Consider the following 21,816-nt stretch of genomic DNA (forward strand, 5'->3'; position numbering starts at 1 on the left):
ATACCTATTTAATTTCATTTATTGCTTTATTCTTGTGTCCTTCAGCTGTTTCCAGTCTGCCCTTCATGGCCATAACTAAATACAATATGTTAACATAGAAAGGTATTTATGTAAATGAAAATCAATATGCTTATCATTTCAGCACCATTCCTTATTGCTTACATTGAACATTTTAAGTACATTTTATTTAAACATTAACAACTTTTCATTCTTGCCTGGGTAGTATAATAATCTTCTTGGCTCCCTGCCCCCTGCAGCCGTCTAATCTTCACAGCTATGGCCACTTAGCCCCATCTGGAGGTTCAGCTTTATTCCACATTTTGGAGCTAATCTTGTCTCTACGCTGGGGGCGTACAAGATGTCTTAGCCAAAAGCTAACTGATTCAGCATCCAGTCAGCCTTGTTGCTGATTTCATCCTGACCTTGTAATTTATTTCCCAGATCTAGGCGCTTGTCCCAGCCCCTTGCAACCAAGGCTTGGTTTTCTCCACTGGTTCCTGCAAGTGGGTATCCATGCAGTCTTTCCTATACCAGTCCCTGATTAGTGTTCCCGATTGCTAGCCAATTCCTCAGTAACAGGTTCCTTTCGTAGCTGAGTTTCCTTTTCTCATTCCAGTTGCCACGGCTGGGCCCTACAGTCTATTGTTGAATCTTTAGGATGTCACTGGCTTTGCCCATCTCTCCTTACCATGCCTGTCTTCATCTCACGGATCTGAACTTTTGGTGGAATACTAGAAGTGATATTGCTTGCCTGGATGTTTTCCCACTGCCTGCTGTAGACATATCCCTTGTCACCAGCTCTAAACCTGCAGGTCTTGAGTCACTGGATCTAAGCTGCCTTGCAATCTGGCCATCTCACTATTCCAGCCAGGACAGGAAAGAAATATTATTTTAATTGCATCTTTGCTTGAATTGTTATGCTAATACTTTCTAGTTAATTTCGCCTCATATCTTCATCTTGGCCCTGCCACTTAAACACTTTAAAACTCAGTTTCCTCTTAGTAAAGAGAGATCATAATGATATCTACTCCTAAGGTTATTTAGAAGATAACTGAGAAAAAAAATGCGTACAAATGGACCAAGCCCATCATAGGCAATCAGTGATTTTTCGCTGCTATTATTATCTCATCTTAAATCTTTGCACTTGTAAAGTGGAACTATGTCACTTAAAGATGATCATTAAAGAGATGAGAAACCAGGGGAATGGAAATTCTTAAGAAAAAATTAGGGACCCATGTGAATTTTTTTTAAAGTAAAATAATTGACAGCAAGATAATTAGCTTTAAAAATAATGTTGAACCACAGATGCAGTCACCAGCAAACATTAAAAATGAAATATTTTAAGGGCACACTTTTCATCAGCGTGTTTTAATATACAATGACTATGACTATACAGAGCCCTGAAGCATTAAGTGGGGAGAAGGATTCTTTGAGTCAGTCATTTATTTTAGAGCTGTATTTCCATAACCATTTGGGGCATTTTAGATAAGTAAAATGTTAAGCCCCAGTTTTGTGAAATTCTGACATTAATTTTGGGGTAGAACTAAAGAATTGATGTGTTTAAAAAATTCTCAAAGTAATTCTGATGATCAGCTAGATTTGGGAACCATAAATTCATCAGCCATTAAGATGCCCAGATTTTCTTTAAAACACACCCATTCGTTTGCCTCAAGATGGTCAAACCAGTGCATAGACTCCCTGACTTGGCTCCTAGCTGCCTATTGGCTAGGAATGTTTGACAGGTGTGGAAACTACTGATGTCTACTTTTAGTAATGGGTGGCTATTTCACATGGCTAGTCAAGAGCAGTGTTGATCTATAAGTACCTAGTTAAATTACCCTAAGAACCCCAGTTTTCTCAATTGCAATCCTGACTTAATTTGCATTCAAAAATATTTTAAAATATTTTAAGTGCAGACTGTTTTACTCTTCTTTTTTTTTTGAGGAAGATTAGCCCTGAGCCAACATCTGCTGCCAATCCTCCTCTTTTTGCTGAGGAAGACTGGCCCTGAGCTAACACCTGTGCCCATCTTCCTCTACTTTATATGTGGGACACCTGCTACAGCATGGCTTGACAAGCAGTGCCATGTCCGCACCCAGGATCTGAACCCTCGAACCCAGGGCTGCCGAAGTGGAACGTACGAACTTAACCGCTGCACCACCAGGCTGGCCGTAGACTGTTTCACTCTTGCCAAAATTATCTTGTCTTAATTTTTTTTCTTCTCGTCCCTTAGATGAATTTCCCTCTTCACCTACAAAAGTTTGATCAAAATGAATTTTTCTCCCAACTTTAGATACAATTGACATATAACATTATATAAGTCTGAGGTGTCTAACATGTTGATTTGATACACTTATATATTGCAATATGATTACCACCATAGTGTTAGCTAACACCTCCATCATGTCACATAATAGCTATTTCTTTTTTTGGGTGAGAACATTTACGATTTACTCTCTTGGCAACTTTGATCAAAATGATTTTTAACTGCTTTAAGCCAACACAGTCTGCATGTTGAAGAAAACAAAGGGCCCTGGGCTGTTTTCCTATGTGTGTAAAAATTAAAGAGAAGGAGAGAGAAAGAGACTGCCTCTTTCCACTATCACACCACAAAGACTTCCCTCCGAATTTTGGATGGCTCAGTTTGGGTATGATCAGAGCAAGATGAACACTTGTGGATGCCCTAGGAGGCTAACATTTTGGAACCCATTCAAAATAATGAATATTTTCATTATTTGTTCAGCATACCTTTACAGGATAAGCTGAGAATTGCTTGCGTGAAGGGAGAAGTTGATCCTACAGAGCGGCCCAGACATCACTCTTTGCTTTACCATCTTCCCAGTTCAGCTACAGGCGTGCATATGTGTACCCTTAAGTAACATCTCTCTAGTTACCCAGATCCACCAACTTGGAAAGCAGATTAGCAACTATCATTGTTTCTTGACCATGCTTCTTCAGAGTTGTTCTGGTAAATACGATTTTTCTCTCCATCTCTTAACATGGACAGGATTTGAGAGTCTCAACGACATCTTATTGTACCTTATCAAGTAATGCGCTGGACAGCTGCTTGGTGGCCCAATTCTTAATTCAGCTTCAGAAATTCCTTACTGTTATTATAGCCCTCATTTTTCCCCCCGTAGGAACTGGATAAGAAAAAAATTGCTGAAAACGTCTTCTTTTGGGAACTGGTTGATGGAGTAAAAAGAAATTAACTATTGTCATTCTTTCATTTAAAAGAATAAAAAAAGCACGTTACCAGACATCCTCGGCATCTTCATCACACTCTGCACCAAACTGGCAAATATCACAGGTGGATGTCTCCTTTTGACTGGTTTCTCCTGAGCCTTCATGGACTGCAGGACAGAAAAAAAGAAACAAAGAATTCAGATAAGTGTGCATAATACCAACAACTCTAAGACTATTCTATATTACAGCTGCTACCCTTCCAATGGACCTGTTTGCCACTGGGGCTTCGTAAGAATGTCATACTCAACTCCTTTCTTCCCTAAATTTGAGGAAACTCTAACAATAAAATGCCATCCATTGGGATATGGTGAGCACTTCTCTTTTTAAAAGCAAAATAAATCAGACACAAGGGTTTACTAGATTTATCAAAATTTCTTGGCTAATAAATAGACCATATGAAAGAGTTATTTAATTAAAAGGGATTTAGATTGTTACTCATCTAAAAGAAACATCTAGTGTCTATTTTATTTAAAAAACTTAGCATTTTCTCATTCTTAAATTACAGATTTTGTTATTTATATTTTTTTATACATAATTTAAAAAATTTAAATGGGCAGGATTGACTTATTAGATATGTCTTCCTTTGTTTCCCCCTCAAGATATTAAGTACTTCTAAGGAAAAATATGTTGATTATAAGTTTTTATAAAACAGCTGTTAATTGGTTTGCACAGTAATTTCCTGAATCTTACATAGATATTGCACAGAGCGCATCATAGTGATTTCCTCTGTGAGGGTTATGAACATATATTTCATTTTAAATGTGCATATTGTCATTGACGATGATTATTGATATTGGTCCTTTTTCTCTCCACAAATTACAAGGAGAAAAACATGCAATATATAACCTAATTATAAAATTAACCTTTCAAAGATTAAGACACAATAGTGTAAATCAAGAAAAAATTTCTGGTATTTTGAGTTCAAGGCATGAAAATCTGAGCAACACTTTTGAGATGATGGATTAATGTTTACCCAATTAAAAAATATGTAGTTGAAAGCAAAAATTGTTTTGCTTGTAGATGAAAAATTGCTACAACCTAACTACTGCATAGATAATCTTATTCCATGGACAGATCATATGCTTAATAAAAGATGTTTAAATCAAGAGGATCTGTAAAAAGTGCACTTCTGCAAAAGGTTATGTATTTCCTTTCTTTTTTTAATGCTTTTTGGTGAGGAAGATTGGCCCTGAGCTAACATCTGTTGCCAATCTTCCTCTTTTTTTTTTTCCCTCCTCAAAGCCCCAGCACATAGTTGTATATCCTAATTGCAGGTCAGTCTAGTTCTTCTATGTGGGATGACACCACAGCATGGCTTGATGAGCAGTGCATAGGTCTGCACCCAGGATCCGAACCTGCAAATCCCAGGTGGCTGAAGCGTAGCATGCGAACTTAACCACTCGGCCATGGGGCCAGCCCCTGGGTTATGTATTTTCAACAGAAAAAGAATATAAGCAATTAAGGATGGCATTGGCTTCTATCTTTATGAACCCTAATAAGACGACATTTTTAACAAAGATATAATTTATTAACATGCACCCTAAACCTAACAAATCCAAGCCTACTTATTTTGTTTTAATGTTTTTTTAATCATTCTTCTTTGTCTATTAACAAGAAAGCTCTTAATATTTATAAAAGCAAAGGTCTTTATTCCTTGATTTACTCTTTAATTTACTGCTGTGCAGATGAGTGATTTAATTTACCAAAAAAAAAAAAAGGATAAGAAGAGATCTCTAGGAGAGTTCTCTGTTTTATAGTTTCCCCAGGAAAGGTAGAGAGATTTATTTTTTCTAAAGTAACATTTTCTTTCCTGAACTTGATGATTTGCACTTATATTTTTAAAAAGCTATGAATTAAATAGATCAACTTCAATTGCAATAGTTTTAAATTTGGAAGTCTTAAAAAAAGATATTCCTCCCCAGAAAGAAGAAGGAATTTTATATTCGGATAAAATAGACAGCACTTATTACCCACTCGATTACTTTAATACAGGCAAGACCATTAGACTAGACCATGGGGATAAAAAGGAAGCTGGGGCTTCACCTCAGGGGAGACTGAACAGCTGAGGTCGGTCTCTTTATTACTTTCTTATTATTAATGCAACACGGAAGTTGCTAATGAGAGAGAGCCTTTTAATGTGAGCAAGATTAGCAGCTCCCAGACTAAAACTTCCCATCATTCAGGAAATATACTAATGCAATGGGAAGGTCCTTAATGAACAGTTACAGCCCCTCAGGGGCAGCCCCATTTTCTTTTGAAGCAGAGATCCTTGGTTAGGGATCCACCGGAAGTAATCCAGGGGGTGAATTATGCTAACTCAGCAGAACTAATAATGATGTTTCTACTGGAAGTCACATTACATTTCTATAAAAGGACAATTATTGGTAGAATTGAGATGTTTGGAAATTCTCCTACATGGAGAAATAAATCCAGAAGTAGCATTAGCAACACCTCCATCAATAAGTATTCTGGCAATGACCTTATACGAAGTCATCCACAATGAAAAATAAAGTAAAATCTTTCTATATTACCTGAAGCACAGGCTTGTACCTTTGTAACAAACCGCCAAATGAATCAGTCCACAGCTTTCATCTAATCCTATAGATGAGTGGTTCTTAAATAGGGCTGGGCTCAGAGGCGCTAGTAGATTGTCTTTGTTCATTTATTTACTTTTAACATAAATGCCCTGGGATATCGTTGGAGATACTGAATTCGTAGGCTTGGGCTTGGATATGCATATTCTAGAAAACAGACCTTCCCAGAGGAAGAATCTCTGCCTTAAACAATATTGAGAAGACTTCATCTGACCCGAACATCCTCCTCACGCATCATCTAGCTCCAGACTTCTGACACTTTGCCCAGCACACGAAGCGCCTGGAAGTTTTGTTAAATGCAGATTGTAATTCAGTAGGTGTGAGGTGTGGCTTGAGGTTTTGCATTTCTTACAAGCCCCCAGATGCTGATGCTGCTGGTCCACAGACCATACTTTGGTTAGCAAGGATAGCGATGTGTTTTTCAGTTCACAATTCACAGTTTATTAGTAGGTAGTGAAATGGAGTTAGTGGGTCACTACCAGTATTTTTGTAAACACGAAACTGAAGATACTAGAATAGAAAACACAGTGCATCTTATTTAGCAACTATAGGTTTTATCTTATAACACTGTTTTAGTTTTACATATGTACATCCACACAGGGTTGCAATGTGAATTTCATCTCTTACTAAAGGTCACGGTTACAAAAGCTTGAAAACCACTGATGTAGCCCATGGTGGATTCTCAGTAAATGTGTTGAATTGGATTATTCCTTCTTTCCATTCTTTCTACACTAAGAGAAACAGGAAAGATAGGTGCCTAATTATTTGCATTTATCCACAGATTATATAGAAATAAAATTCATTTATCCAAAAGTATTATTTTAACCATGAATTTGCATTTTAAGCCTTTTGAGTTTTGAAGTACAAGAATTATTCCCTTTTCTTCTATAGAAACAGGTTTCAGCAAGTGATGGAAGGCAATTTGAGGGGCGAGGAAGGTGGAACTCCTGAAAGCACATTTTACCTAGAATGCCATCCTACAGTTAAAACTGATATAAGCCCTTTAAGAAGATTCTGGATTGGGACATGGTAAGAGATGAGCAAATCACCTCCCTCTCTCTCAACTCTCCCAACCCTGGAAGGTTTCATCTGGAGGTAACCAAAGCTCTTTTATCTCCACCTTGTTCTGCCCAATCCAGGTCTTCACACTGGATGCGCCCACGTGGCCCAGTTCTCTTCCTAACTCCCTACAGTGTCTTCTGGGCCTCTTAGAATATTCTTAACCTATGTTATACTATTTCTGAAAACACAGTGAAATGTAATGTTCAAACACATAGTTATTCAGTGTCATTTATTTTGGTAAAAATTGTGTTAAAATCTACATTCAGTGAAATGCTCAGATCTTAAGTGTATCTTTTAATCAGTTTTGAAGAATGCATATCAAGACAAGGAACACCTCCATCATTCCGGAAAGTTCGCTGGTGCCCCTTCCTGGACATGTTGCTATCACCTCTCTGTCTCTCTGTATAGGCAGATCAGCGACCTGATCTCTGTCACCACAGATTAACTCTTCCAGAACATCACATCAGTGGAATCATACACTATGTAATTATTGTGTCCAGCTTCTTTCACTCAGCATCATAGTTTTTGAGATTAATTCAGGTAGTTGCATATATCAGCAGTTTCTCTCTCTTTATTGTTTGGTATTCAGTTGAAGGAATATATCACAGCTTATTTATCCATTTTTTTTTTTGTTGAAGGACATCTGCTTGTTTTCACTTATTGGCTAGAAACAATAACTGAGTATTTATGAATAAAGTTGCTATAAATATTCTTGTTAAAGACTTTTTGTGCTCATAACTTTTTATTTCTCTTAGACAAATACCTAGCAGTGGGATAACTGGGTCTTAAGGTAAATATTATTGTTTTTGTTTTTATTCTTAAGTTTCAAGAATTTTTAATATATTTTGGGTACAAATTTTCGTCAGATATACGTGTTGTGATATTTTTTCTCGGTCTATTTTCTTGATGGTGTTTTGGCCTTTTCTGCATGCACAGAGATTTTTATTTTGATGAAATCAGTTTCTTTCTTTCATGATTTGCCTTTTCTGTGTCACTTCTGAGAAGTCTTCTACTCGAAGCCCATGAAGACATTCTTCTACGCTTTTTTTAAGTCTCTATTTTCATTAATTTTTAAATTGTGTTTTAGGTTTAGGCTTATGGTCTATCTCAAATTGGATTTTGTACATGATATGAAGTAGAGGTTGAGGTTCTTTCTTTTTTTTTCCCACATGGACATGATTTTTCTCTTTTGACCTATAAACGTGGTGAAATACGTTGATTGATTTTTAAACGTTGAGCCAACCTCGCATTCTTGGGATAAGTCAAACTTGATCATATCTACGTAATGAAGCTTCCAGAAAAATCCAAAAGGAAAAGGTCTGTAGAGCTTCTGGGTTGGTGAACACATGGAGATTCTGGGAGAATGGTGTGCCCAGAGATGGCATAGAAACTCCATGCCCTTTCCCAAATACCTTGCCCTATGTATCTTGTCCATTTAGCTCTTCTTGAGTTATATCCTGTTATAATAAATCAGTGATCTAGGAAGTAACATGTTTCTCTGAGTTCTGTGAGCTGCTCTAGCAAATTAATTGAACCCAAGGAGGCAGTTGAGGGAACGTCCAATCTACAGCCATTTGGTCAGAAGCGCAAGTAATAGCCTGAGCTTGCAACTGGCATCTGAAGCTGGGGTGGGTGGGTGTGCAGTCTTGTAGAAGTGAGCTCTCAACCTATGAAATATGATTCTATCTGTGGGTAGATAGTGTCAGAATTGAGTAGAATTCTCAGACACCTTACTGCTGTCTGAGAATTGTCTCTTGACATAGGGGTACTGCCTCCCCCTCCCCAGCCATGTTGGGAATCAGGTCTCAGAACACTAATTTAATTTCATCTTAGCATTCCTAATGATTTTTTTCAGTGTTTTTGTGTCATTATTTTGGTCGTTGCTTTAGGGATTACAATATATATCCTTAAATTAACCCATTACTTCATGAACAATTTAAGAAGTTTATGACAATATATTTTTACTTACTATAGTCCACTCTTTGAATTCTTATTGTTATATATCACACTTGTACCTATGCATAAAACTCATGTTCCTTTTCAAAATTAGTTTTATGTTAAACAGCTATCCTCCTCTTTTGTGTTAATTTCAAAGGCAAAAAGCCAGAGATGTCAGTACCCATGTAGACTCCTTCCTGTCATTATTAAATGATTATTTGACTTCTGACCCATATTTGCTCTAACTTTTCAAGACTTATCTGTGGCCTCAAATTCTCCATGGGAGACACTATTGGCACATGATACTTATAGTAGATTGTATTATCTTTCCAATGAAAGGACTATATGTTCCTCTCCATAGCCATATGACTTGAAGTTCCATGATGTCACTGTTGACCGTATGACTTGCTTTTGCCTTTGAAATGTGAGCAGTAGTGAGAAGCTATATAAAAGCCATCATGTGGATTTCTACTTTCTTGCTCTTTTCCTTTGCATAGAAAAGACACATTTCAGAACAGGAGCTGTTTCTTCAACCAATCCCAAAATAAGAAGATATATAGAGCAGAGCCATAGCTGACTATAGCCATGGGAGCAAGAATTATGCCACTGATGCTGTAAGCCTCTGAGATTTTGAGGTTGTTTGTAACTGTAGCCTTACCTAGTGAAAGATGACTAATAAGACATGAATTAATGTTATTAATAAATTCTAGGGAAACATATTTCACAACATTTTCCACACCTCAGATTTTGGTTGCATTACTTATCTATACAAGCCTAGATCTGTTTTTAATTTTCTCCAACTCTGCCTTCAAAATTTGTACTATTTCCTTTCTATCTCAGCGTATATTCTGCCATAGTTAAGGCATGTTGCTTCTATTACATTTTCATTTTTCCCCCAACATAGCACTACCTTCCCAGTCTATGTATGGTTCACATTTTCTTCTCTATGTAGCTCTATTATACGTCTTTGGCAGTTATATAAGGTGTCCCATTTAAATTAAGCATAGTATAAACATTAAACATGGCATAAATATGCATAAATAGAAACCTCCACGTATATCAAGTCTGAAATAAAGTAGGCAATCCCTGAAAATATCAAATTGTATCCACAAAGGGAATGAGATTTCTAAGTTAAAATATGACCCATAGATACTGGTTATATAACCATTTAAATTATTGCAAAGTTGGTTCTATAACCATTTAAATTATTGCAAAGTTGAGAAAAACACATTTACACAAACTTTATGTAGACCTTAATCTAAATTTTTTCAAAATTTAGAATGATTTTTCTCTTTCTATTTTAGAGTCAATATCATTCACTGGGCAGATGACAAAATAATTATTGGTAGTCTTGTCATTTTTCCCACTTTATTTAGATAGATAAAGAATTCATCAGTGATAACATTCAATGCATCTGTTGTAACTAAAATTACTTGATTATCAAATTATCAACAGCAATTTTTCTTTTAAAATAACTTGCATAAATTACTACCTCATTATCACTGAAAAGGTGAACTTTGAGTTTGCCTTCTAATGAAGGACAAATTCCTCTTAAAGAAGAGAAAGAAAAATTTAAATTGAAACTTTCTACTCCATTCTTCAATTGGTACAACTTGTGTATTTTGCTTTTTGTATGCCAGTGTTGCCTCTCCTATGCCTCTCCCACCTGTGAGTAAGCTGAATTTAAATGATGGAAGCTGCTGACAGTTTCTTGAGGCTCAAACAATTCTAAGTTGTTGTTTTTCAGCCAGAGTCATGTGCTTTTACATTTTTCAACATTTTCCTAAGACCCCAATATGACTTTAAAGAAAAATAAGAAATGCTTTTTTTCAGATTATAACATAGGGATATTTGTCATATGAATAATAATTATATTATTACATTGTATTACTGAAATGCTAAAGCAAGAGAAGTAGCATTTCAGTCTTTTATTTACAAAACTAACACAGATTAATTTTGTATATGTATCAGTGCCATAATGCAGTAAGATGTGTCCAGATTTTAGGGAGGAAATTCATTAGCTTCGCTTCTTTTTAATTAAAAGAAGTATAACTCCACTGATAATTTTTAATTTTTAAGTGATTTAAATTGTCCAAAACTAAAGGCAGTCTGAAATTATACTTACACATAGTGGTTTGAAATTCTAAAAACCACTTGAAAAGCCTAAGAACCAAGTTCATGTCTGAGCAAATGTAATTTTATATTAAACACTCAAAAGAAAAGATCATTACAGAAAATTTAATTTTTCATAATTAAGCTAGTTTGCTAGAGCTTGACAAAGCTTCTTTAGAAATCACATATAATTTATCTTCTGCAGAACTAAAAATAATTTCAGATTAATATAATTCTGCGATGTCGAGGCACAATTCTATTGTCATCATTCAAGTCTGACTGATTTCACTCAGTCCTATCTGAGTTAGAACTGAAGATACTCAGTTGATTAGAAGAAAGAAGAAAGAGAGAAATGAAGTAAGGAAAGGAGAAACGAGAGAAGGAAGGATGGAAGGAAGGAAAGAAGGAAGGAAAAAAAAGCTTATTCAGCTTGATATTATGCATGGCAGGATGCATTAGAGCAAGTTACTATGCCAGACTTCACGAAACTCTATTATATCAATTATATGATAATTATAAGCAAAACTACTTTTATTATCATCAGTATAATTAATCTAAATCATTTTATGCAAATTCATGTAATTTAAAACTTTTTCCTTATTAAATGGCTAAAAGATGAGAAATTTATTTTTTATTGGTAAGTTATGAACTTTGGCTTGGGTTACAGGAGCTACTACAGAGCATAGTGGGTACCAAATCCCAATGAGAGGAGACTGAGAAAAGATTAGGAGGTTAGTCAGTGGAAACAGTAAATGGAGGTGCACCTTTGTACAGGTTTGCTGATGAGGAGAACAGAGAATGAGGCATTAGTTAGATATGGATGCAGAGTCAAGAAGCGGATTTTTATGCAAGGATGGAGTTGAGGCATCATTGTATGCTGAGAGGAATGATGGAGCAGAGAGAGGAACAAATTTATGCAGGCAAGCAAAGGCATAATCACAGAAGTGATGTCCTTGAGAAGGGATGTGCTTATACACAGGTGTAGTGGTTGATCTTAGAGGTAGGAACACATTTTCTGCTCTAGAAAGGATGGCAGAGTATGTGGGTACAGATGTAGAAAGGAGGTGACACTGGAAAGAGGACAATGAAATAGATCTCCTGTGGTTGTATTTATTGCCTCTATTGTATTTGTACTTAAGAGAAAGGTCCTCAGTTGAGAGGATGTGATAAGAAGGGAGCAGACTGTAAGAGAGAGAATGTGAATGAAGAAAGACCGAAGTCCTAAGTCTTTCTTACACTAATTTGTTGCTTTCCAACTTTGTGCTTAATTCTTCTAATTAGCAAATCTCTGATGAATACAGATATTTATTTATTAATTTGGACTTCTGTATGTCTTTAGTACATGAATTTTGGTGTTGATAATTTAAAGGCATTTTGTGATGTAGAAAGTTTCATTTGAATCATCAGATAAAGAGCAAATTGCCAATAGAGTTAACTCTAAGCTACTTAACGTTTGTTGTGGCAGAAGAGCTTCACGGTCTAGTGACCACTTACATGTCACGTTTCTTTCCTAAATACTCTCCCATTCCATCAGGTCTGTACTAGTTCAGCTCTTCATCATACCTTGCCTAAACTTCTAACTAGCTGATCTCTACACTTACAAACTTGTTTCTTTTAAATACATTTCCCATGTGCCTTATTGAAATGCAAAACTGATCATGCCATTTAAAATTGAAAATGACGTGAAGTTGCCTAAAGGCTGTTACCTGACAGACAAAAATCAGGCCTAGTGCTAGGAGAGCTGCATTTGGGTTGTCCGGATTATGTCTATATCCTCAGATTTCTTATTTGTAAAACGAGATGCCTGCCCTGGTTAGCTCACAGGCTGTGGTGAAGATTAAACAGGAGGATGGGTGAAAGTGCTTTGCAGCCTCTAAACTGCTCTGCCACCCGAAGGTGTTAACATTAAGAAAATGATGAAAGTCAAGTCAAGTCATCTTTTTCCAAGTAAGAAGGCTTTTTGAAGGAAGTCTAAGGCCGAACATCGCAAATGTGAATTTTTGGCCCTTGTGAGTGGCGTGATAAGTGATACTGAAATAAGAATCTTTGTGGGAGCAGGAAAATAAGAATTACAAAACAACATAACAAAATAGAGGAACTTATGGAGGAAGTCTTGTGCTAGAACATTCTCATTTGGTTTCTTATATTAAGGGATAAAAAGACTGAGGGAAGAGGAGGTAAGAGAGGATGAGAAGTCTCCGGCAGACATCCTCAGAAACTGCCCAGAGCTCTTTGTTCTAGAACACTGGATCTTGGAACAAAGAAAGTACAAAAGTGACATTTTCTTTTCTTATTGATGAAGATAAGGATAAAATAAGTTCTTTATCATTTTTTTTCTACTTGCCTGTTATGGGCATTGGTTTTCACCGAAAAGCATATTCGATCTGAGTCTGACTTCCGAGTCCGAATGAGACGTAAAAATGAAATTTATAAAGATCAAGACTTGTTTAAATATATACATACAGTAGTCCCCCCTTACCTGTGGTTTCACTTTGCAAGGTTTCAGTTACCTGTGGTCCAAAAATATTAAGTGGAAAATTCCAGAAATAGACAATTCATAAGTTTTAAATTGCTCACCATTCTGAGTAGCATGACGAAATGTTGCACCATCCTGCTCCACCCCCCCCAGAGGTGAATCATATCTTTGTACAGTGTATCCACGATGTACATGCTACCTTCCCGTTAGCCACTTAGTAGCCATCTTGACTATCAAATCGACTGTTGTGGTATCTCAGTGTTTTTGTTCAAGTAACCCTTATCTTACTTAATAATGGCCCCAAAGCACAAGAGAAGTGATGCTGGCAATTGAGATATGTGAAAAAGAAACCATAAAGTGCTTCCTTTAAGTGAGAAGGTGGAAGTTCTCGACTTAATAAAGAAAGAAAAAAAATCACATGCTGAGCTTGCTAAGATCTACAGTAAGTTTTATTGCAGTATATTGCTATGTGTTCTATTTATAATTAGCTATCACTGTTAATTTCTTACTGTGCCTAACTGATAGATTAAACTTTATCATAGGTGTGTATGAATAGGAAAAAACGGTATAAATAGGGTTTGGTACTATCCGTGGTTTCAGCATCCGCTGGGGGTCTTGGAACGTATTCCCTGCAGATAAGGGGGACTGCTGTAAATAGGCCAGTGAAATAAAAAAGTAGCAGTAATCATGAAGCCAATTTTAAGAGGTCACAGCATTTCATAAAATTGGTAGTTCTAGCAATAATTGTTCTAAATTGCCTGTACTATTTTCCAGCCTCGTTTTGCTAACTAAGAATCAGTTTCTAATTTTTGGAACCATCAATTAATTCACAGGTGAATGTTAGGGCTGGAATTCAGTGTTTGTCTTTAGTTTCAGTCTTATCTCGATCTAGCCACACACCTTCCTCCACCCCTGCTGGTTCCATATGGAGAGACCCCGTTTCATCTCTACAATTTCCCTTCTGCCTGTTGACTCTAGTTGGTGGAGTTTGTCACTCTTATGACTCCCTTTTCCAGTTTACAACTGCCTTTCAAGCTCTGGTTTCAAATCTATTCCTTATTGCCTACTCCCTAGCATTCTGGAAGACCTCTCTTGTGAGCTCCTTCTAGGAATCTGGCCCCACTAGCAGGCAAGTCAGGAAGGCCCCACTAGCCTCAGTTTCACCCCCTCCAAGAAAAGGTGCTTTCACATACATTATTTCAAATCAATATAAACAAAAGAAAACAAGAAGAAAAATATATATTCTCAAAAGTATCAGACTAGAAAGGTCAGAATTACCCAATTTGAGGTGTGAAACAAGACATGAATATCTCCTACAAAATGGAAAAACAGAGAACACAAAATAAAACCAAACCCACAAAATGGTCTAAGAAAGCCGAAGAAGTGCTGGAATAGGTTAGAAATTGCCTTCAAGCTAATCAATATGTCTACACACAGACCCATTAGCTCAATCTAAATCTGCAAAGCGGAAAGAATGAATAATTGTGGAAAGGACATCTAGATTTTTTTAAATTGCATGAATTTTAGAGAGAATTCTATTGCCGTTAGATTGCCAAAGATATCCAGAGATAAATGGAAAGAGATAATTTTTAACAATTAACAATGTTCTATTTGGAATTTCATAATGAGACCACTTTTCTAAACACTAGGTTTTTAAACTCAAACCACTTTCATTTATATAGTTTCATCAAGATTCATGGACTTTCTATTTTTAAACACCTCACACCTGAATTGTAAGATAACTGGAAGTGAATTAATTTCTTTGCTTTTGCAGATTTGGGGAAAAAATACTCTTCACGTTTGGGGAAAGTTGCTGTTAGCCTAAATCATGAAGATTTAAGTTGAATAGGGACTGTAGTTTATTACCTCTGTTTAATATTTGTTTTAAAAATTATAATATTGAGAGACATATATGCTAAAATTCTCAGACATAAAAACGTTTTGACTTGTGAATAAATAAGAACATACTCATAAATATAATAAACTCAAGAAGGAAACATTTTAGAAGGTCAAAATATTTGTATTATTATAACATTGTGAGTTACATTGTTGGAATTAATAATAAAATCAAAAAGCATATTTTTGTAGAGCTTTACTGTTTTTCATTTGATTAAAGATTGTGGCCTCAGTTTAGAAGTCAATGAAATATTTCTAATGACTATGAAATATTAGTCAATAAGCAAACTTAAATGGTACTTTAAAAGTCCAAATTTTGATTATGATACAACTCTGTTTAGTTCTAAGTTCTCCTGTTACCTTTAGGATAAAAATCACAGTCCTTATCATTGTATTCAAAGCCTCATGATTTGCCCGCAACCTCTGACTCCACCTTCATCTCTAGCCCCCTGGCATGCTCCTTACACTATAGCTCTGCTTGTCACTGTGATGGGGGTTTACATGCGTTGTTCCACTGTCTGTAGTAGCATCTCTCTTCCCCACCTCCATGGCTGAGTCTGTCTCTACCTTGAAGATTCAGCTGCAGCATCACACCATTCAAGAAAGATGGCCTCATCTTCTTCCTTTTCCTTCCTTCCTGGGCTGTGTTGGCTCTTGGTTTATACACCCTCACATTCTTAGAACTTATCACATTGTAGAAGTTGGGTTGCTTTCCTGATTCTTCCATTGTCCTAGGAGTTTTTCAGGGTCAAGTCATATGTCTCTTTTGCGTTTATATCCATTCTTAGCACAAGGCTTGGGAGGAGATACGAAGTAGTGGTCAGAGAGGGGAATTTCAGAATGTGAGATCTTTGTATTAGAGTGCTTCCAGGTAATAACAAGGTGTAACCGCATTTCTAGACAGCCAAACTGACATTGAGGAGTCTGAGGAGATATGGGGCCAGTGTTGAGAAGAAATATCAGATAGACCCTGTGGTAGTTATTAATGTTGTGCATTAAAATGTTCAGTCACAGGGCCAGGTTGCACTTCCTGGACGCCTTGTGGTTGAACAGACCACATAACTAGTTCTGGCTATTGAGTTGTTGAGTGAAAGTGACATGGGTCACTTCAGGCTAGAGCATTTAATTGCTGGTTGGAGACCTTCTCGACTACTGAAGGGTACCTGAGAAAGGCAGGAAGAAGGTCAAAATTATGGGGCTATGGCAGGGGGATACTAAAATGTGGTTAGATCTGCCACATAATTTGGAGAGAGAACTGACAAGATTGACTGATGAATTGGGTGCAGGTATAGAGTTAATGTTTAAGATAGCTGCTCCCTCTGTCTAGGTCCCTGACTGATTGCACAGGCATAACCAGCTGTCCCCACCCAGCGCCTTGCCCAGCCAACCTGCAGTGAACATGTGGTGAGAATGAGAAACGAACCTTGCTTCTTTTAAGCCACTAAGTTTTGGGGCATGTTTGTTACTACTGTATAACCTTGCATAACATAGCATAACCTGAATACATCAGGCTAGGAGGGCTGGATGCCCTCTGCTCCATTGCGTCGATTTCACCAGCAACTCCCAAGTACCCAACTACTGATGGTTGCCCTGGAATAGAGTGTAAGGAAAGTAAGCCAAGTGCTGATTCATTGAGAAAAATGGCAGCAATGTGGAGTTCATCAGCTTTATACCTAAAATATGGGGAAAGGGTGGTATCAGCAAACAGTATGAGTTTTGAACAAGAAGCAGTTTACTGGATGATAATGACAGACTGCATTAATGGTGGTCTGAAAACAACAATTTGAAGTGAGCAATGCATGGCCTTATATGGGAAAGTGGAGTGAAGTAGATATGATTTGGAGAAGTGTTATGCTGTCACTGGGGAGAAGACGGGGGGAAATTATTGGAACATTTAGCACAATTTAACCTTACTCTTTCACTAGAGTTAATATTGATAATAACTATCAAAATAGAGCAAGAATATACTAAATTCCTATATCCTTAAATAGGCCCAATTTTACTTTCTCAGAGGATACAGGAAATGTTTCCTAATAATTTTTGGTATTTTAAAATGTATGTTCACATGCATGCTTTTACTGTCTTAAAGCCCTTTGACATAAAGTTCAGATTGCGGCTGACTTGGGGTATCCCCAAATAGAAAAATATTTTTTCCCTATCTCAAAACACATTCCGCTTCCTGCCCAAATTCATACCCACACAACATTCTGTACTGTTGCTTTCATTTTTCTCCACTGCTGCTTAGATTTCTTCATGCATATTCGTATTTTTAGATCAGATAAAATGAATAGGTTCTTTCCCTGAAAAATATGTAGTGCGATTCAAAGAAACTGTTCATAAAATGAAATACTTAAAGTCTTGTGAAATATTGATTCGCAGCAACTAATTTTTCTCTATACTCAATTGCTTTTTCTTTGTGTATCTGAAGCACCGTTCTTATGGAATTATGTAGTTGTACAAGCAGTGGTATTGACAGAATTTTTAAATGGAAAAGAAGGGGGTGGCGAAAGGGATTTAAATGTACTAAACAGAATATCTTTCAAAATATGCCTAAATATGAGGTAGGATGTAGGGACTAATCTGCCGTTATATTCATTTTTGAGAGAAACCACCTCCATAAAGAAATACTTTCCCCCAACACAAAAACAGGTGTCGAAATGAAGAGCACTCCTCCTGCCTTGTTAAATTCCACGTCAGAAACATGGACTGTCTTTCACGACCACAGTTTCGTCCCTCCCCTCCTCCCACACTGCCTGACAAGCAGGTCACAGAGGAAGGCTGTTAACTATCTTCCTTTGCCTAAAAAGGGATCTCAGACAAATGCCTACCTTCACTTTACCCCTCAGGGGGTCAGATGGCTGAGGAGTGATTTGTTTGTGTGCAGATAGGCAAAGGAATGGAAAAAAAATATTCAAGTGAAGAATTTCTAAATGGGGAAGATGTGTTTCAAAGAAAGCTTTTCTTATGTATCAGATACAACTGGCAGAGGCACAGGGCAAGGGGAGTCTACTATAAACAACAAGTCTCCTTAGCAAAAAGGGCCACATACTGAGAGATCTGTGAGCTGGATAGAACAGCCAGAAGTTCCACTTTTCTAATATATGTTTGAAGAGGAGGTTTGACATCGGTTTTAATGCAACTGGGAAGCTTTCAACTTTTTCTTTTTTTAAGACAAATTACTTGGATTTAACTTCTATTAAAAAGCCCAAGACTATACATGATCACAGCAGACACATTAGATTAGAAATAAAATTTGGTCCAAGAACTTCAGTAAAATTAAGAAGCCAGTTGCATTCTTGGCTTGCATAGAAATGTACATTAAAAACCCTCCTAGTTTGCTTAGTGCATCTGTTAAATGATACAATATCCATATCTATGATCACTCCAGAGATCAAATTAAAAACATTCCTCATTTGTTTGTTTGTCTCTAAGGAAAATACAGGAAAATAAAGGAAAATAAATGCTAATCAAAAGATTAATGGATTTCTCGATGTATAATACATTAACCACCCCTGCAACCTTTGGGAAACAAAATAAAAATAAGGTGTTGTCTAACATATTCTTGGTAAATATTGTGCGGTTTTAAGGCCTTTGTCAGTATGAATTTGATTTAAGTCTGTGAATCTTTTCTGAATATTCCTGTAGCTGTCTAGATAGAAACATCATACATAAAAATGTACCTTATTCCAAAACAGATGAAACTCCCAGTGGCAAAAGAAGATTTAGGTATCTCTGAAGGTTTCTTATCACCCAGCAACATAACTCTTTGATGGTTCAGTGCCTGAAAGGGTCGTCTGGGATCACTCATCAAATAAATCAAATAGTTGGCTGGCTAACAGAGTGGGAACCTATAGTATTCTCACGTCTCTGCTTTCAGACATCCAATCTTTCTTCTAACAAGCCAGTAGAGAAGTTAATATGTCACTTAGTGTGGCATATCCAAACCTGGGTATCAACCTGCCCTAAGTTGCTGTTACTAGTTCTGAGATGGTTTGACTCATCTAAGCAATGACAATACTCAGTTTTAACATTTTAAACCACAGATTGCCAAACCCTAATATACTGAGGAAAAGGGGATGATGAGAAGGCTGGAAGTGTATTGAGTTTCATCTCTAAATTGCTTCAAGGAATTTTATTTCAACATATAAAATCTAATTTCGATTTAAATATTCTATAAATATTTATTAAATGATGATGTAACTATATTTATTATACATATATTTTTTGGTTACTAGCAGGATTATGCTAATAGCAGTATTTTAAATTACTTCTAAAAAAGACAAGTCTTTTAAAATTCAGAAATCAAAGGCTTTAGAACTATGCTGTCCAATACGGAAGCCAGCAGCCACCTGTAGTTGTTTATATTTATATTAATGAAAAACAAAATCAAATTAACAATCCAGTTTCTCACAGGCAATAGCTACATTTCAAGTAATTAATAGGAAGCTGAGGATAGTGACTACTGTATTGGACAGGGCAAATATAGAACATTTCCATCAACACAGAATGTTCCATTGGACTGTGCTCGCTGCTCTAGAAAGGCATTACTCAAATACAGCATATAATAGTATTCGTGAATCCATCTTCTTTCAATTCAGTTACTTTTGTTTTAGTGTTTCAACCTTATAAAATAAGAGGTGGCATGACGGCCGTTTTCATCTTCCCATGAGGTAGAGAGAATATCTTACTGTGATACATACATGTGTTATATGACTATGTGACTCTTTTGTATATACTGTCCTTTGATTAATAAACACAACAGAAATTCTTAATTAATAAGATTTTGCACTCTTACTCCAGCTCAAGTGCTCAAAACATAGCTATCTTCTAATTTAGTCTCTAGACATCTTGATAATGAGCATCGGTATTATTGTGGCTTGAAGCTTAACAGATTAGATGACCAGAACTGGGCCCAATAGAGTGAATGTAGATTTTTTGTTTTTGTTTTTTTCTGCAGAGTAAGATACGCTCTAAGCTAACATCTGTTGCCAATCCTCCTCCTTTTTTCCCTCCTTTCCCCCCAGAAAGCCCCAGTACATAGTTGTGTACAGTTGTAACTGAATTCTTCTGGTTCTTCTATGTGAGCTGCTGCCACAGCATAGCTACTGACAGACAAGTGGTGTGGTTCCGCATCCGGGAACCAATCCTGGGCCGCCTAAGCAGAACATGCTGACCTGTAACTGCTAGGCCATCAGGGCTGGCTCAAGAGTGAATGTGATTTCAATGAATATCTTTTGTTCCTCTGTCCAAGGATCTGGCTACCACACTTGCAATTATATTTATAGTTTGGGTTAGCATGCCTACCTCATACACTAAGGTTAATTATTGTGCCTAGGGTACACCACCAATATACACATACTGCTTAGCATATACCCTTGCAAAAATGTTTCCTTTTCATGGGGATCTAATTCTTCCATGTACACACTTGCCATGTGAGTTTAAACCAAGACAACATGGGTGCCATGAGCACTATATTATTTGTAATAGGACAGACTTGATTTTTGTGGCTAAAAATTTCCTACAGAAGAATTATCTTCCCAACAGACGTCAACAGACCTTTCACTGCTATCAGTTTGAGGGGGGGCATTAAAGTAAAATGAAGGCACATAGAGATTTAATTCTGTGTTCACATCTATAGGTAGTGATAAACTGGGGATCTGCCATTACCTTGATATTTTGGAGATAAATAGGTATCTGAATAAATAGAAGGCTTCGGTCTCTGCAGCTGTCACTAACATATTTCACCCTAATTGCAAAATATTTATTTTAAACACTAGAATACAAACCGAGGAAGCAAACCTCAGCTGGTAAAAAGGAGATTTTCAATTGCCAACTTTTCTAGATTAATTCAAATAGTGTGGGAGATACTACAGATGGCATTTTATTCTTTAACTTTTGACTTTGTATTCTGTACATAAGGAAGGAAGGAAGGAAAGATGGAAGGAACTACTTCTATGGTTTCTCTGTGGGTAAGCAATATTTTATTTTGCTCTGTGTCCTGGTACCCACACATATTTGGCATACAGTAAGGCACTTAGGAAATATTTGTTGAATAAAAGATGAATAAATTTTGGCTGAGACAAGAAAAAGAGTCATTTTTAAGTTAGTATTTATAGGTGTATATTATAGTTATAAACTTTACTCAAATCTATATTGCTTTGTTATATTTGAGAAACTAATATGTATAACTGGCCCTCCCACCCTCCCCTCCTTTCATCTCTCCCCATTTCTCTTTCTTCCTCTCCTATTATAAACGGAAGTTTTACATTAATTAATCATATTCCTGATATTTGGGGGCATTTGCATCACAAAAATATCTTCTTTAAATGTTTATTTACTTAAAGGAATAATGGCATCAAGGAACAAGATAAAACTAGATGTTGAATTTTTAATTCAATGATATGGACCAATTTCTCCAGCATATTCATTCATTCTACCAACATTTACTGAACACCTTCTATCTGGTAGTAATGGGGATAAAACAGTGAGCTA

General features: G+C 36.5%; 1 protein-coding gene across 1 annotated transcript in view; it reads right to left on the reverse strand.

Annotated features, from left to right (window-relative positions):
- Window positions 1-21,816, reverse strand: part of TMEFF2 (transmembrane protein with EGF like and two follistatin like domains 2) — a 225,789-nt gene that overhangs the window by 98,319 nt on the left and 105,654 nt on the right. Inside the window, exon 5 of the mRNA XM_070581697.1 lies at window positions 3,257-3,353. Coding sequence (XP_070437798.1) covers window positions 3,257-3,353 — 97 coding nt within the window. The remainder of the gene's footprint in view (window positions 1-3,256; window positions 3,354-21,816) is intronic.

This window comes from Equus przewalskii, chromosome 17 (genome assembly GCF_037783145.1).
Source record: "Equus przewalskii isolate Varuska chromosome 17, EquPr2, whole genome shotgun sequence".
Taxonomy (NCBI): domain Eukaryota; kingdom Metazoa; phylum Chordata; class Mammalia; order Perissodactyla; family Equidae; genus Equus; species Equus przewalskii.